The sequence below is a fragment of the Balearica regulorum genome, chromosome 8, assembly GCF_011004875.1.
Source record: "Balearica regulorum gibbericeps isolate bBalReg1 chromosome 8, bBalReg1.pri, whole genome shotgun sequence".
NCBI classification, from domain to species: domain Eukaryota; kingdom Metazoa; phylum Chordata; class Aves; order Gruiformes; family Gruidae; genus Balearica; species Balearica regulorum.
In genome coordinates this window covers 33,211,478-33,229,659 of record NC_046191.1, presented here as the reverse complement: position 1 = coordinate 33,229,659, position 18,182 = coordinate 33,211,478, and the positions used below count along the sequence as shown (strand labels likewise).

Sequence of the window (18,182 nt, the reverse complement as noted above, 5' to 3'; positions counted from 1 at the left end):
CATATTTTGAAGCGCCTTACAAAATTCATCTCATTTTCTGGATAGCCCTCAACCTCCCCTGGAATCCAATACTTCTGCGTAATGTCATTTTGCCTATTGATTCCACCCCTCTGCACGGAGTAACACGCATCTATAAATCACGGAGCAGCTGAAGGACTTACCTGAAAACAGTGCCTCCATTACAACATCCACTTTCCTCTGAAAGGCCCTACTTCAGCAATGCTGAGCACAAAAGATCAACACTGTGTTCCAAAATACAGTTACAATACTAAAAGCAAATCTTCCAAACACGTAAAAACAGAATACACAGATGAGGCAACACTATTTAAGACATCTTTCTCATAGTTGCCTTTTATTAGAAGTATCCCAGTACATCCTTGATTATGCGTTAGAATCGAAGCGTTTGTATTTTTTCTTAGTGTTCCAAAGCCTTTATACAAAAAAAAAAAAAAATTGCAGTGGTATTAAAATGCCCTAAAATTTGGAATTCTTTTCTATTGTAGTTCAGATCCAAGTAAACATCACATTTTATATACGAATTTTCTTTATTAACCTTAGTAGAATTCTTCCCTCCTTCTGCTCTCCTCATGGTGAGTAAACAATAATGTTATCACCTAACGTAGCCAGGAGAATATCTCGGAATGGAAAGCTATCTCTTTATAATCTAAAAATCCTGATCAGCAAACAATTTTGACAACTTGCATGTGTCTACAGGATAATCCACAAGGGCTGCCTAGACATATGTCTTGCTGAAATAGTTAATATTCCAAGAGCATCACGACTGAATCAGAGCTGGACAGAGAAATAGGCATCAAGAGTCACGGAGTAAAAGGCAGCATATACACATCTCGAAATTTCTACGCATTTCATTGATTTCTGAGTTCTCCAGGTCTTGAACTAAGGTATTTGCAGGCTGGATTGGTCTAGTCTTGAAACTACTAGAAACTATTTGTTTATTTATTACACTAGTTAACCAATACTACCTAAACCAATGCATATTGTGGAATGTTGGCTTCACTAAATCTAATTTTTCCCCAGTTAACTTTAGTGAGATGAGATTTCTCTTAGCAAAGGAACCCTTAAAGCAAGAATTGTTATACCAGGTAACTACACTAGTCTTACCAATAGCCTGAAAAACATCGGTAGTAGCATTTTGCTTTAAAACACCAAGTAGGAAGAAAATGAAGGTTCTACATTTGTTTAAGGGATTTTTCTAGAAAATACTACTATCGTTCATTTATACAGAGTGATAGGGTTAGTTTCTTGTGAACTTGATTCACCTTCTACTTGATACTGTAACCGCATTATTCTGCTTGATATAGAGAGTGCATGCTGGAACAAGGTAACTGAACCTATCATTACAATTTGTATTGCACATCTACCTGGTGACATTTAGGCAACAATTCCTATTTATTAATATATTAAACCCACATGTTTCCATCTTGTAACTGGCCAATAGTTCCAGGAAGTTCCAGTTGCTTGAGTCTAATCACTGAAGTAATTGAAAGAGAAGATCGATGCAAAGACTGCGACAGCAGCTGCTATTACCACACCTAAAATAACAAAGGAAATGCATTCAGTGAGTGGTGAGGGCAGCACAGTCATCAGCAGCAAGGGTGTGGAGGGCAGGGCCAAGGTGAATGACAAGCAGGAGGAGAAACTGTAAGAGCCACCCCAAAAACTATCTACCGCTGCTAAGCCTAAATCTAAAGCTACCATGTCAGATAATTAAATTATAACAGCTCCACGTGACATTACTAATCTGAGCAGGATCCTTCCAGAAATCCATTTGGCTGCATACTTCTGTAGTACATTGGCCACATCCTGGCTCATAAACTAATGCACTACTGCTTAACTCTAGGAATCAGACTAGAAAAAAATAACCAAAAAAAAAAGCTTTAAGAAACAGAAGCTATTAAGTTTTTTCTTTTCTGTGTGGCACTACATCTACGCTGTAAGTCTCTTTGTAGCACAAGAGTCATTTTTCTGTTGATTAACATGCTGCTTACTGATGCAGCTGAAAAGACAACACACAAAAAAACCAAGACACCTGAGTGATGATTCAAGGGAAAACATTTTTACATCCAAAGCAAACACATATTTACTGCTACCACTCTTTAATCTTCCAGTTACCATGTTCTACTTCTAAGAATTAATAGAAAACAAAAGTTACTGTTTTGTTGACTAAGGTGTAACCGTATTTTAATATGAAAAGACAGTCACATCTCACAGCAAAGAGAACTGTACTAAGTGCAGACAGATATACGAGAGCCGGATGAAGGAGTATCATGGAAAAGTTGTGTTTGAAAGAAGAGTTCTGTGGCTGGTGTTCCCTGAATTATTGAGGCTGACAATTAGCACCCAAGCCCATACGTATTTGTCAGCTTCGGAACAAGATTAGTGAGTCACTAGCCAATTTATGCATACATATTTGACAAAGCCATTCAACTGTGGGTTTTTTGGTTTTTTTTTTTTAAAGTACGGAATTATAGAAGTGGTTGCTCTCCAAAAAAGAAATAAAGCTGCATGAGCCTTTTGTATTGACTTGTGGGCTGAACAAATGCAAACACTGCTTTTGTTTCAACAGTGGGCTGTGGTTCTTTCTTCCCCAGAAACACCCTGCACCTACACCACTGAAAGAGGGACTCATTTTAGAAAAGTATCGTATTAATCTCACCAGTTTATTCATAATGCTGTGGAAGCTTACAGTACTGAAAGGGCCCATTATAGTTTCTGGATTGCCAGAGCAAAAATCAGGGAAGTAACGTACCCATATTTTGTTGGAGTTTCAACAGCAATGTTGCTTTTGTCAGTTGTTTCTGCTGTGTGTCATCCATGTTGTCCATAATTGGACAAATATCAACTGCAGAAATCAAGTGAAGAAGTGAATACCAGGTGAAAAGCTAACAGTTGTGTTTTACCATTGAAATAATGCAAAAGGCCAAGAACTTCCTATCAACTTTATAAAGTACATTTACAGTAGAAAAAACAGGTTATTGCAGTAGAAATGGTACAGTAGCAACAGCATGGTACTAAACTATTCTGTATGGCTGGAAGAGTAAAAATGAAGAGGAAAAAAACATTTGGGAAGGAGTTCCTCTCCCAAAATTCATTTTCTACACCCTGCTTCCAGAGTAACACATCCAACCCCCTTTACATAACCTGGGGAGAATCCAACTGCTCTGAGAGGGAATCCCCAAAATGAACCATTAACCACCTTTCAAGGTCAAAGTTTTCCCTTCAAAGTCACCTGTGCAGAGTTCAGGCTACGTGCAAAACCCACTGCAACTAAAAGAGCGAGCCCAGCATCATTTCCCTACCTAACAGCCATAACTTTTTTTAAAAAAAAAAAAAAAAAAAACACCACACAGAAATTCCTTGTTGAAGATCCCCTAAAAATACACTTTCAGAGCAGAGAGGACACATTCCCCTTTGGAACAATTACTAAATCCTTAGACAGCTCAGCCAGGATGTGAGAGAGCTTGACTCTATTTCCAGACTGACGGGATTCAAACCCATATCTGTTTCCTTTCCAAAGATTTCCCTAATCGCTTGGCTATATCCAGCTTGTTAGACAGGAGGAGGAGAGAAAGAAGGGGATTAATCTCGAGTCCTCTAGCTGAGCTTGTTCGTTTGTCCTACACAGAGCAAGCATGCTTTGGACTACGCAGCTCAATCATAAGGTTACTTGATGATGGTGGGCCAAACATCCTCAATTTCTTTCCCGTCCCCAGGACAGTTTGCTAAGGCATCACTTGTCAAAAGTTCTGATTACAATTCAGTAGCTACTATTGCAGCTATCTTCTGGACAAATAAACAGTAAGAGAAAGTGTTTGTGCTATTGCAGTGAGATCTGGATGTCTTCAAAAGAACAGAATCGGCATGCTGACATGAGAAAAAAAAGACTAACATATTGCTCTTATTCAGAAGATGAAGAACAACCCACAGCAGTACCAGTTACCAAGTTTTAGCAGTCCATGGACTACTGATATAAATAAAAACAGATCTCCCATTTCCAGAGTGCAGTTGTCAATCACCTATAAATTACAAATTATATAGTTGAGTAATAAGGCACAGCCCTTGTATGATTCATATGAAAATGATTCATGGAAAAGTACTTTATCGTATCATTAGCTATGGACAACTATGTCTTAGTTTTGATTAGCAAACAGGACAGTTTGTGCCCTCTAACTTTATGTTTCTTTGCACCTTAAGAACTGCTGCACTTTTCTGAAGGTAACTTTTGAAGCTGCACATCAAGGCAGCAATGCTCACTTGCTCGGGGGGGAAAAAAAGAGTAAAAAAGAAAGAAACGCCCTGGAGCTATTTAGTTACCAAAGGCATTTATGCCATTATGGAAGACTTGCATTTAAAGCAGCTGTAGTATAAATCACACAACGAGTTTTCAAAAGCAGATGCTTTCTGGTACCAATTATATGAATCCTTAATTCTTCATTAATTCTTCGATTCGCTAACAAAGATGGGGAAGTGATTACCACTACCGAGGTCTTATTTATGTTTATCCACTCAGGGTTTATCCACCCCTACCTCCCCAACCAAGGAGGAGCAGGGATTTAGTAAAGCCAATCATAAATGCAGAGCTTTCAATTGCTTGTATTAAGGCACTAAATACCTTGAAACTACAGAGTTAGAGCTATTTATATTTTTCAATTATAAATAGGTCTGGTTTTACTTTCTATTTTCCATGTAACAATTTTAAAGCATGACCCAGTTGTGACCTCACTGGAGAGGTGTAGAAGGAATCAAGAGAATAAAACTGTAGGAGGCAGCAGCAGAGGCTGTACTAAGTAAGCACATAAAACTGACCTTCTCATAATACCTTTATTTCATATGTTTTGATTAAAAGCTGCTTAAAAATAAATTCTTTTGCTATAGTGGTTAGATCCTCCTCTTCTCAAGTGCATATTTTAAAGAGCAACAAAAAAATTAATTAGTTGAAAAGCCTGCTCTTGAATTTTAAACAATTCTTTTTATCAGCAAACTCCCCCCAGAACTTCACTATGGATAGCATTTCCAGTTAATTCAAGGTTGCTGCCTAAGACCACAGGAATTTTGATACAAATAGAAAGGCTGATGTCAAAATTCACTACAAACCAATTTTTATACCATTGCTGAATTTTGACTATTATTAATAAAGACAGCGCTAAGCTTTGAGAAATAACAGGTGCTACCCAAATTGGAATGATCCATTGTAAAAGCCCTCACACAAGGGAAACCCCAAACTCACATTATGTCACAAAAACATGTTTACGGCAATACTTAGACACTTCACACTAAAATACCAATTCAAAAATCAAATTGCAAAATTAATGCTTTTTCTTCCAAAGCAGAACACTTTTCTGACACAGTCAGCAGGTCTAATTTCTACAATGGCCTTCCTGGCATTAATAAAAGTGTATAACTAATTTGTGATTTTAATAAACCACAAGTTAATAATGCCATAATAATAATTACCAGAATCAAACAGCGTTGTGCTGATAGCATCATTACTGTAAGCACTATTAGCAGAACCCATTCCACAGACAAACTCTATGGTGTTCACTGGGATAAGGCCAGTGTCTCAAGTTTTTTCTAAAATCCTCTTTACGTTTTTTTCCTTTCCTCTGCATTAATTTGCTTAAAAAAAAAAAGAAAGTAAAAGAAAATAAATCCCGTACACCTAACTCTACAACCAGTAAGCTACGAGAACACACAAATTCATTTTGTGAGCTACTCGGACAGCACTTGACAGGTATTATTGGCATCAAATCTTTGTGATGCATTGCTGTTAGTCTACTCGTGCTTTATTCCTACCTCCAGATCATATATCCTTACATAAGCAATAAAGCTAAACTGAATCATCTCTCTCCCTCCCACACCTACCTGCACTGCTACAACAATATTAATTTGCTTCCCTAAGTTATACTAATTCCTTAAAGCTCAGTAATAGTTAGCTTTAAGATTATTATATTACTCGTATAATGCAAGAGAGATTTTTATTGGCTTTTCTGTTTTTCTTGAGGTTCTTGAGCTGTGTACATATTTTACTTCTCAAGATAATGAGTCAGATTCTCAGCTAACAGGTTTAGTTGAAGCCTAGGGAAAACTGATTAATTTAGAAAGACATCAGAATTTATGGTTACCTCTGAAATTAAGAAACGCAAAACCCCCTCCAAATAAACAAGTAGGTCAAGCAGAATATCAGCAATCACAGTTCACCCTGCCCAGCAAGCTCATGGCTACATTTCGCAATTTTTGTCCCTAAATATCAACAAGTGTTCGCAGTTCTCATCTGAGAATTAGTGTTGTGGATTTTTTTAAATTTAAATTATAAAACTGTAACCTGCAGCTCATATTCACATTGATGAGGGGAAAAAGGGGAGAAATGTCTAAGATCACAGGAAGTATTTTTAGAAGCATTTCAACTACATTGATATCAGTGTCACATGGGAAATGAAAAACCCAACAGGAAACAATATAAACCAGAAATATTCAGAAAAGGAAGTCAGTAACTAGATTATAGCAAAATATCTGTACTGAGGAATGTAACAGTCTCATAATCAGATCATAAACTTATAAGACATTCAGTAGAAAATGAAAAGGTCTCTCAATTTTCTTTCAAGTGAATCACAAAACTTCAGTTTGGGACACTGCATTTGATACATAAAACACTCAAAGAAAGGTATTCTGTATTTTTGAAAAAGGCAGGTTTTAGCATGAGAACTTCCGGAAAGATATATTAAACTATATATATTTTTTTGCTAACAGCATCTTTAAAGTATGTTTTAATTATTTAGTGAAAAATCTAAATTCGAGTAAAGCACTCAACTTATTCTAACTTATTCTTAGTATCAGAACTACTCAGCTCTAAAAAAGTTCAACCACTGAAAAAGTAACCAGAATATCAAGCTTTACAGGTTTTTCTTACAGTTTATTTGCCAATATAGGATCACCTCTAATTCACGTGCAGAGTAACACATGCAAACCTTGTTTAACCATATATTTATGTATCCACTGCAGTTCATGAGCTGCAACCATGGTTGCACAGATAACGCCGTGAAAGAGCAAAATATTTGAGAGGAGAAAGAGAGGTCTGTTACAAGCCAAACACAGAAACTGCAAGAACCCTTGCCATTTTTCACAAATCTATTTAAACTGTAATTAGATTGATAGAAACCCTTAGAGCTTGATATGACGTAAGCCAACTTTAAGCATATCCATATCTGGATAAAACTGGCCTATGGCATTAGTCAACATTTTCGTAATCTGTGATGCAGTCTATCCTGGGTCTCAGATATTGCATTTACCATTTACCTGTGTTAATTTCCTCCACTATATGGATATCTTCAGCTGGCACAGACTGATCCCACATCTCAACAAAACGTTCCTGGATTTCTCCAGCGGCCTCATCACCAAACTTATAATCACTGAGCATCACGCTGGATCCAGCAATGGGGACAAACAGTCTTTGAGGTAAGACATGATATTCCCTCTCAAAACCTAAAAGAAGAGAAAGGAAAAAATACTATTGAAATAAAAGCCTTGCCAGTCATGATAAGATTCCTCATTAATCTCTGACCAGAAGATAAAGCTATTGCAAAAGAACTGCTCAAGGTTTCCGTGTAAAAATCCTGTTTTCAGGCATGGCTTGTTTAGTTGTTCCTGTTTTATGAAAGTTGGGCTGCTATCATACTGATTTATGTTCTTACGTTAGTCTCTCCAGAAATACCCGATACACCTCCAAAACAGACCATAAAATGTTGAACAGACCTTTCTTTCATGTTTAGAATGACTAGCAAAAGAACTCTGGGAAAGACTGCAGATAAGAGGGTACACAGAACAGCACATGATTTCACCACCACAAAGGACTGAAAATGCTTGGCTGCTTCATGCCATACTTACAACCATGAAGTACGGGTGCCACCTGAAGAGGAAACTGAAAACTGCATGCAATTGAAAACATCAAGTTTAAGTCGTGCAACTTGGATAACGCTGGCTAACACCAAAACGAACCGTGTTATCCTAAAGTAAAGGGTAATTCTGAACATGAATTGGTTTTCCTTACACAATCAACCTGTTTCCATTTCTTTTCTATTTTTTCTAAAATCATTATCAAAGATAGTATCTTTTAAAAGGCTTTCATTTATATAAGATCTTCAAATTGATATTTCAATTACCTAATAATATTTGGTTTAAAAAAACCCCAAAAACCAATACAACAAGAAAACTTGATAGCATTGCACTGACTCAAAGAAGTTTAAAGCATCACCCAGCATGAGCAAGGAGATCTGGTCTCAGCACGTACTCCCTTAGTTTTTAATATACTCAAAGTTTTATTTTCGCTAGATTTGTGTTCTGGCCTCGGCATGGTGCTCTGTTAAATTCAAGCTAATGCAATCCAGCAGTTATTCATGTTGCTGAAATACAATCTACTTCTTTAAAAGACACAAAGCCTGTAAAATAGTATTTGATGAAGGGAAATAAGTTCAGGGGGCAGAGATACCATAAATGATATATTTGTATATAAAAACAAAAAATCAGGATACTTCTTCACACCATAATCACCACTTACAATGCCATATTTAATTTAATGGCAATCACAGAATCACAGACTAGTTTGGGTTGGGACTCACTTGGTTAATAGTATGTTGTAGAATTGTAGGATGATTTGAGTTGGAAGGGACCTCAAAGCCCATCCAATTCCAACCCCCCTGCCACGAGCAGGGACAGCCTCCACTAGCCCAGGCTGCCCAAAGCCCCATCCAGCCTGGCCTTGAACACTGCCAGGGAGCCAGGGGCAGCCACAGCTTCTCTGGGCAACCTCTGCCAGGGCCTCACCACCCTCACGGGGAAGAATTTCTTCCCAATATCTAATCTATTGAACTTCAGAGCTCACGTCCACTAACATTCATAATATAGGTGATATAAAAACATGGAAGGCCATGTCCAGTTGTTTCTTTTAATCCTACTAAGCTTTAACATACTTCAATATTAATAGGAACATCAGTGATTTTAAAAAAGAATAATAGAAATTTGAAATGTGCAAGTTACAGGTAGAACTTCAGTGACATGAGTTTCAACTACAGAAGTTTTTAAAATTCCAAAATTTCCCATCAGTGAGAAAGAAGCTGAAATCGCGTTTTGTGGTCACGAGAACTGAATACAAACTTGGTGTGAAAGCTGCAATGCTAAAGAACATATCTGAACTTGACAAAACATCTCCAGGTTTAAGAAAAAGTCAAGGCTGACAAACAAATTGTGCCATTTGCTTTTGATTCTGCTCTAGCCATACTGGAACTTCAGTACACCAGCATAAATTTTCTAAAACAACCAGAATTCACTGCAAAGGTAAGATTTTTTTTTCTTTTTTTAATTCCTACTTTTTTTGTGAGGTCCTTCATTTATAATCAGATCTTCAAACAGTATTTCACACCGATCCCCCAATGTGTTTATTATGTCTCTTTTCAAAGCCTGCAAGGACAAAGTGAAAACATCAGTAATATAAAAGCCATTTGCAAATCTTTTGACTAGTAGAGAAACAACAAAAGCAGTCACTCATACGTTTAACCCAAGTTGAAAGAATAGTTTTTCCCCAGAAAATAAAAGCTACAAAGGGAATTAAAAGAAGTCCAATAAAGATAAACTAACATCAAAAGAAGTGCAATCAAAAAGGAAAACAAAAATGAAAAGCTGAGGAAAATTTTAATATTGTTAGAATAAGAACTGGCAAATTCTAGACATTACCATTAAAAACAAACAAAAATAATTATAAGATGCTGACTCAATAAAGGGGAGGAAAAAAATAAATCACTAAAATAAATCTGTATTTTTCCCTCTAGACATACAAAAATATAGTCTGTAACCTTTTCTTAATTTTAAGAAAATTCTTCCAAGCCTAATCACTTTGACAATTCATGCAAAGATTCACCAGAGAACAGCCTTCACACCAGGAGACATACCTGCCAGAACTGAAAAAGGAACTGACCCCACCACATACACACGCAGATGGTTTCTAAAACAATCCCTATGTTCAAGGGGATGAACGTTTTGACCCCAGTTTAGACTATATCATTTTGGCAAAGAAAAAAACAGTATGACAAATTTCACGTATTTCAGAAGAAAATTTCTGATGAACTAACCACCTTTTCACTACCTGAACAGCTTCTTTGACTTTCGGCTTGTTGTTATGTACGTAGGCTCTGCATTTCACAGCACCTTTCAGATTTATGGAACCACTGCAGACCTGGACTGTAGCTGTTGATCTATGACTTGAACCCTGGGACTGAAAAATAAACACATTTCAGTTTTATCTTGTTACCTAGGCACTTGCAGCATGAGTAACAAAAAACAGAACTAGGAAATTAATAGCATACCTTAATATGTTTACTTATAACCTGTTTTCCCTCATAGTTTATAACTCTAATTTTTAATTTCGTTTTACTTTTCTTAGTTAAGACTGAAAATCTCTCTCCTCCTCCATTATGGAAAATGTATTTACTTTTCCAGACATTCCATTTCTTGCAATTTAAATATATGGCTATAAGACTTCTAAAACTTTTCAGGCAAGTGGCTTGTGGCTAATACCAGTATTGCAATCTAGACATCTTTTTAAGATTTTTTTTAACAATGAAGTTTGTGTGTTTACAATACAATAAGCATAACCTGCGGTATCCTGAGACTCATCCCATCAGTCAGTACTAAATTATAAATGTGGTCACATTTAGAACTGTATCAAACTGTTGCCTAGAAATATTCACCCTAATTACCAAAACAATGAGTGTGCCCCATGAAGCGCCCTACGACAACACCTGGAAACGCAGGGATGCGTAACTTCCACACAAACTGCATAAACTACCTCTGCCAAAATAAAAAGCTTTCCTTACTCTGAGGCAATTAACCATTGGAATAATGGAACAACAAAAGAAGCTGAGATACTCACCAAATCTTTAAAATGGCATTTTATACATTTCTAAAAGTTTTGCGAAACATAGTTCATGGATTCTCTAAAACTACCTGACATGATGGGATGGCCTGTGCTGTCAAGAAGTCTACAAAACAATATGTGGACACATATGGACTTCAGGACCCAGTCGAGGGCACCTAAGTCAGGGTTCAAGTCAGCATAACCTCTGGTAGCGAGGTAACTCCTGACACAGACCCAACAACTCCAGGATCTGGATCTTAATCCAGAAATAGTGACTGAGCTTCTGACGAAAGCATTCAAGTAAACATCCACAGCTAGCTGTGGCAAGTTGAAGCGCAGGGGCGATTCTGAACTTCCAAATGATGTAACGTCACCTTGAAATCAACATACGTAGGTACGTACAGGCATCCTACTATCAAACAAATTAGTTTGCAGTTTTTCAGATTTTCCTTCCAGCTATACTATGCAATTCTTAGACAACATGGTTATCACAGCACGAGAATTCCCAAAGACATGAAATACGCAGATCTGACCACAGTGTCACAGTCGATATCCACGGGAGAATAAAGTCTTAGGACAAAGTAAACTGGGTTTCTAGTCAATAATTCAAAATGTTCTTTTAATTTTTTTATTCAGTTCTATTAGATAACAGAGAGGTTATAGTTTACAAACCACTAAATACTTACCAGCTGTGTCAGAACTTTGACATCAGAAAACTGAGTGCTGGACTGAGTATTTCCTCTTAACTTTTTCTGAGGGGAAAAAAAATTGTGTGTGTCATGAAACAGCAAAAAAGTCTCCCTGAATCAAAATCTCCTCACTATCACATAAAATTTCTCTTAGGTCATACCTGTTAAGAGAGAAAAGTGGCACATAGAAAAAAGCCATGAGAATATAATTACAAAACTAAAAGGAGAGATGAATGCATCAGCCAAACAACGTGTTTCCACTCTTTGTTAAACATTTAGACACACGTAGGTCTTAGAAATCTCATCACCTACAGTCACACCTTACTCATGTTCTTTAACGAGCAGACAGCTTATAGAAAAATTTTTAGTCAGACTTCACATATAATTATCGTGTTTGCATTGCCAGAGGAAGAGGAGGCAATCTGCAGGAATGCAAGTAGTCCAGCGTATTAGTTACCCAAAGTAGGCCAATTAGATCAATAAATATTGTACAGAAGATGTCTCAGCCGATGCTTTATCACACTGGAGGTTCTAACTTCACATCTATTAGAGTTCAATTCCTTGTGGTTCGGTACTCACCTGCCCTTCCAGTAGTTCTGCATCATCATCTTTGACTTGTCCATTGATCAGAAAAACACTGTCTTCTATTTGTTTTGACCATCGATTTAATCCATTCTTTAAAAAAAGTGGAAACACAAAAATTTCATAAGAAAGAGGAAAGAAAATTTCACTAAAAGGGTTGGACAGTATCATGCTGAAAATTATAGAAAGACATGTTTCAACACTTACTCCTGAGAGTTTTAAAGTCTCTGAAAAATCTGTCTACATCTTTTGCCAAAGCTAAAACTTAAACCCAACATGTTCAGAATATATACATTAAGAAACAAGCTTTTCAAAATATGCGCTACCCTTGGGATTTGATTTTTGTAGAGAGGGATGCAGCCAAGTGAAAGTCCGTTAAAATTAAAAGCACCCTTTACCCCTGTTCTAATTCGATGCAACCTTTCACTAGGTGAAGCAGAAGAGACTTTAGTTGGAATGCTCATGACAATTGCTTAATAAGTTTGAGCACAAGAAACTGCCAACACTAAGCACAGCAGAAGAAGAGCTATCCACATTTCTTATACTATGAATGCTTCACATTAACTTCAAATTACCCTTAGAAGAGAAATAACTGCCAAACATTCTCCACTGATTAGTCCTACTCCTCTACTCACACCATTCAAATCTTTCTCATTTAATTTTCAACAGAAAAAGTAGTGTAGAGACCAACTACACAACTGGTGCAACCGGTCAGTTACCTTGGTATTCTTCTCCAAGTCATGGTTTGGTGAAGTAGACAAAAGTGGAATGTGAATATTAACATTTACTGTGCAGTCCAAAGCTAACCAGGAAGCAGACAGAGCACTCTGGTATTTCCAATCTGCTGGTTTAGCTGAACTCTGAAAGCAGAAAAAAAAGCATCTATACAAAACACTCTATAACTCAGATTCCTTTTTTTTTTTTGAAACATTACTTGTCATGCATTAAAAGCTGTATATGACACATGACAACAAGCTTACCTTTGGGTCTTGTACATCATAGGTTCGGCAAACTACTCTTTGCTACTTAAAGAAAAAGATCCAGTGAAAAGCAAAAAAACAAGTAAGAATAATCCACAATTAACTTTGTCCTTTACTTCTTTGTTGAGCTAATTTATGCTCTGAAGGAAGTTCTCACCTTTCATTAGCATAAAAAAGTGGAAAAACATTTGACTGTAAACTCCAACTACTATAGTGATGCTGTCCCATCTCTTACAAATACCTTAAGATCAATAGGTATTCACAGGGAGAACTACCAATGCACCAATTTGTCCTGATCTCTCTCACCTCTCTAAAGAAAAACCTTGTTCCCTCTTCTTATATTATCTCATTATCAACAGACTCAGAATTCTTCTGCAGCACTAGTACAGATCCATTACTTCCTGCTTCCACGTATGTATCATTGATAACAGCAAGCTCAAGAAGTTATACAGTATTTTAGATGTTTTACTCAAATTTATGCAAATCAAACCTGACTAGGGAAGCTAATTTGATGCCATCACACAGACAAACCTAACAGTAGGAAATGATGGAAATTTTGCAAGCATAAAAGGGTCAATATTCTTACGCACAGCTAGTCAGAAAACTTCACGATTTCCACTTGCTGATCTATGCCTACCTGAACTCAACTTCCTCCTCCCAAGTTATTCTTCATTCAAAAATAGCTACAGAAGAGAGGTGGGGGTAGCAGTCTCCACCAATAAACTTTATTCATGAAGGATACTTTTTCGTAGCAGAACAAATTTGAAGAGCTGCTCTGTCCGAGACCTCCTCCTCAGCAGGTTTCCAGAGCCTTCTTTTAGTCAAGGACTTTTCCACTGAGAAGATCAGCTAAAGATGAAAACAGTATTATGCATTTTTCCACAGAAATACTGCATTATAATTTCTGGAAAATAGTCTTGCATTAAAGTTCTAAGTCCAAGTAATATCATAATTATGTATAAAATACAGCTTACATGTCACCAAAATGTCAGGTTAAAAGAACATTCAACCAAGATTCATAGCCAACTACTCCAAAGCGAAAGTTGATTGTGAAATCTTAATTCAGCTTCCTTATAAACCGAACCAAGCAAGACACATTTCACATACTCAACTTGTATGCTTTTCTCCTTACAAAAATATTATGGCTTTATGCCTATCAGCCGAAGATCAGGAAAGAGAGCTGTGCAAAATTGCTACTGAATCAAAAAACCACAGATTTTAATTCAGCAATCACCTGAACACAACTCATCTGTTTTTCTTGGCTACTAGTTTCAGCAATCACAACTGAGATCCGATTGCATCGCACTGTCAATAGTGAATCTTGGGCCTTACGCTTCAAAACCTACTCATGTTTCAATCACTTATCATGGTTACTTTATGAAAAAGATAAAATGAACCTACATCTACAGGACAGAAAAGAAACGTGGCACTAGATGCCCCAATACTGTAACAAAACTGCATTTTAAGTCTATCAAACAGTAGCATGTTCTAAGTAGATTTTAAATGCAACCCCACACACCTAAGTCAAACACCACTAGTTCTGTACAAGATATTCCTTTTAAAGGAATCAGAGCTATAAATCTTTCACTATTGTAAACATCTCTAATCCGAATAATTCACGCAGACCAAAAAAGTTAACACACTGCCATTACCAACAATTGTGCCACGAGGATTTAGCTTAATATAAACCTTGAAGATGCTTTCCTTAAGCCAGAACGTCCGCTTTCAGTAAATACAGTAAGATTTGCTACTGCAGTAACAAACATCACAAGAAACAGAAAAGCTGACAAACATGAGCTGTGGCACAGTCCCATAGGACAGCGATTTCTGAGGTTTCAGTCTCAAAACCATACATCAAACCAGAACATTTGTGCTTTTAGACATAAAGCAACAAAACAACCATATATACTCAAGTCAATGATAAAAAATTACTCAGCTACACCCCTAAAGATATTCCTGCCTTTCCACCAGGAAGTCTACTTACCTTGCGCAAAGCATTTTGACTATCTTTTGACAGTTCTGGAGTTGCAATAATAAATACACCAAGAACTAATAAGCCTCCAGGAAGCATTCGAGAAACCTTAAAAATAAAAATGAACATTTATTAATAGGAATCAGAGATCTAGCAACCATGTAACTTGATATATCAAACATTTCTAATGAGATAAGTATGCATCGAGAGCAGAAATGAAATAAGCAAGACAGTTTTTCACTTACAGATTCCTCTGAAATGTAGGAACACATCTCGCAAATTTTCTCGCTTCAATCCTATCAAGTCTCTGTTTCATCATAAACTTTGAAAACAATACAGATATTTTGGTTTAAAAATATCCATACCTAGCATGGTTAGGAAGGTTCTTTTACTTGGAAAACAAAGTTACGTTTGAGATTACACAAGTGATGAGAGAGTTTTTGTCAATCTTATTTCCTTTCTGTTCTTCCCACCCTCTCAACTAACCCACACGGTGCTACCTGACTGGCGTGTGTAGTTATCCATTCTTCATCGATGGACGCCAGATTTGGAGGACTGACGTTGTCTCCCTTCTGCTCTTCCTTTGGAGGTGTTCGAACAGCCCGAATTACATAGTCTCTTTGCAGGGAACACTTTCAAAAACATTGACATAAGCAAATATACCATGAAGTCGATATCAAGCCTGAGAATATACTACATAGTACAGTAACCGTAAGGGCTGCTTTACACCAGGTATTGTTAAACTCTATAGTAATCTTTTACAGAAATAATTCCTTTATGATCTCTTTTTGCCTCTGCCGTAAAGCCTTGTTTAGTGGTAAGTTTTAATTTTGGTAATTGTGGTAAATTTTAATTTATTTTGTGTGTCATATCTTTCACAAAATCATTTTAAAGGACTTGAGTAGTTAGTTGACACCGCAAACCCTTTACGGAATTCTCTTCCAGTGATATTACCAGCATTTTGCATTATATGAGCTCAATGTGATGTTAATAGACTTATCCCAGATGATTACAGCCAAGGGTTTTTTCCGCTATCAACATGAATGAATGGAACAGACTTCAGATATTACACACTTACCTGCCCTATTAACAGGCCAGTGACATAAGGCTTTAATTTCGTGCTGAGGTCTGAAAGATACTGCCCAATAGCTTCCTCAACAAAGTAAGTTCTACCCATTTCTGCAGGTTTAAGACTAAGTATTGTAGTTGCAACCTACAAAACAAACAACGCGTGAAATCAGAGAAAGTATATACACTACACTGGTTATATGAAAAGAAGTCTCACAAAAAGATCTTGAATAGGTTAATACTTTATCTGCCAACAAAGGTTAAGTAGCTTTATGATCTGCAAGTGTGTTTTTTTAATGAACAACCTAACTGTCTATACTAGAGAAAAAAGTATGTGATTGTTTTTTGAAAGAAAGTTATTTTAAATACCTGCCACTGAAATGACATAGCAAGTCATGCAAGCAAATGCTAGGGAAAACACGTCTCCAAGCAACAATTTCTTGCTGCATCATGTTTCATCAGAGGCCAGAATGTAAAGTGCACATTTTGCATTCACATTCCTCTCTGAGGGACTTGCTAAATTCCACACGTGTACCTAAACACGCCATGCACAATTTCCACTCCAATTCCTAAGACATTAAAGGTACAGCATCGGTGGATCTCCAAAAGGCCATCTTTACAGCTCCCATCAGCAGCCATATGAACCCAGGACACGGGCACCGCCACAGACACCCCTCCCTTCCATGCACACTCATTCTGAGAACTGCTTCATGCGCTTTCACAAAAAATTAGCTGCGAAAAAGCTGATGGCAAAGAGCACATGGCGAGGAAGCAAAGGGCATTCTGAGCCTCCGCAAAGGTGTCAGCTGGAGAAAGCCGCACAGGGATGGCGGAGCTGAAGCTCTGGGCCGGGGCGAGAAGGCGGGCTGTCACTCACCCCACCTCAGCCCACCTCAGCCCACAGAGCCGGACCAAAAGCTCCCCCCTGCCCTGGAGCCCGGCCCACAGCTCGGCGGCCGCTCCCGCACAGCTCCCCCACGCCTCGGGGCGCGGGCCGCCCCCAGCGCTCCCCGCACTAGCCTGACGGGCGCGGCCGCCGCCGGGTCCCCACGCTCGGCCACCGCCACCGCCACCGCCACGGCCACCTCAGCACCGCCGCCGCCTCAGCCGAGCCCTGAGGCGGCCGAGGTCGCCGTCACCGGCAGGCGCCGCTCGCGGCCCGGCGCAAGGGGATGACGCACACCAACCCAACGCCGAGCGCGGGAAAACGGCGCGGAGAAGCAGAGCTCAGCGCCGGCGTCGCCACGCTTCGCGTGGCGGAAGCCGTAACCCCTCCTCCTGCATCTCCCGGGTACGCAGGACGCCTTGGAAGGGCGAGCGGCCTCGTGAGGGGCTTCGAGACGAAGCCTTCAGGCCTCCCGTCTGGAGTTTAGCGGCTTTCGCGCGTCAGCCAGCGACTCCAGCCTCACTCAACATGGCGGAACCAGTGGCCTTACCGGAAGCGGAAGTGCTTGCCCGCGCGCCGCCCTCTGCCTGGAAAACTACGTTTCCCATGATTCCGCGGGGGCCGGGCCGGCCTCCCGCGCGTGCGGCAGTGTTGCGCCTGCGCCGTTGGGCGCGTCGCGGCCGGTGGCGGTTAGGCCGGAAAGCGCAGCGGCTGCTGCCAAGATGGCGGCCGTGCTGCAGCAGGTCCTGGAGCGGGCCGAGCTCTCCAAGCTGCCCAAGCCGGTGCAGGGGAAGCTGGAGCGCTTCCTGGCCGACCAGCAGAGCGAGATCGACGGGCTCCGAGCCAGGCATGAGCGCTTCAAGGTGGACAGCGGTGAGCGTGGGGAGGGGAGAGGACGGGAGCGGCGGTGAGGGGGCACAGCGGGAACGGGGCAGGCCCTGGGGTGCTCCGTGCGGAGGGAGCTGCGCTGCCCAGGCGGCTTTTATCGAGTATCGGTGTCGTGGACCCCTGTGAGGAGAGGACTGACGGCGGCAGGGCTGGGCCTGGCGGGTCGCTGTTGTCTTCGAAACGGTTTCAGGGG

At 39.2% G+C, this 18,182-nt stretch overlaps 2 protein-coding genes across 5 annotated transcripts in view; one reads left to right on the top strand and one right to left on the bottom strand.

Moving 5' to 3' along the window:
* ODR4 (odr-4 GPCR localization factor homolog) overlaps nt 1–17,386 on the bottom strand; it is a 126,258-nt gene extending 108,872 nt beyond the window's left edge. The window contains exons 1-14 of one of the 2 annotated variants that reach the window (XM_075760564.1): nt 17,236–17,386; nt 16,226–16,360; nt 15,648–15,779; nt 15,160–15,255; nt 13,918–14,024; nt 13,176–13,212; nt 12,915–13,055; nt 12,193–12,288; nt 11,611–11,676; nt 10,154–10,282; nt 9,381–9,471; nt 7,315–7,500; nt 2,771–2,863; nt 323–1,553 (exon numbers count right to left, since the gene is read on the bottom strand). In XM_075760564.1, coding sequence (XP_075616679.1) covers nt 1,486–1,553; nt 2,771–2,863; nt 7,315–7,500; nt 9,381–9,471; nt 10,154–10,282; nt 11,611–11,676; nt 12,193–12,288; nt 12,915–13,055; nt 13,176–13,212; nt 13,918–14,024; nt 15,160–15,255; nt 15,648–15,779; nt 16,226–16,324 — 1,341 coding nt within the window. In that variant the 5' untranslated portion in view covers nt 16,325–16,360; nt 17,236–17,386 and the 3' untranslated portion in view covers nt 323–1,485. Of the gene's footprint in view, nt 1–322; nt 1,554–2,770; nt 2,864–7,314; nt 7,501–9,380; nt 9,472–10,153; nt 10,283–11,610; nt 11,677–12,192; nt 12,289–12,914; nt 13,056–13,175; nt 13,213–13,917; nt 14,025–15,159; nt 15,256–15,647; nt 15,780–16,225; nt 16,361–17,235 lie in introns of those variants that run through there. The other variant, XM_075760565.1, reaches the window with a different exon arrangement.
* A 21-nt stretch (nt 17,387–17,407) lies between these two features.
* The window catches only part of TPR (translocated promoter region, nuclear basket protein), a 41,139-nt gene continuing 40,364 nt past the window's right edge, over nt 17,408–18,182 (top strand). For all 3 annotated transcript variants that reach the window (XM_075760559.1, XM_075760558.1, XM_075760557.1), the window contains exon 1: nt 17,408–17,974. In XM_075760559.1, coding sequence (XP_075616674.1) covers nt 17,824–17,974 — 151 coding nt within the window. In that variant the 5' untranslated portion in view covers nt 17,408–17,823. The remainder of the gene's footprint in view (nt 17,975–18,182) is intronic.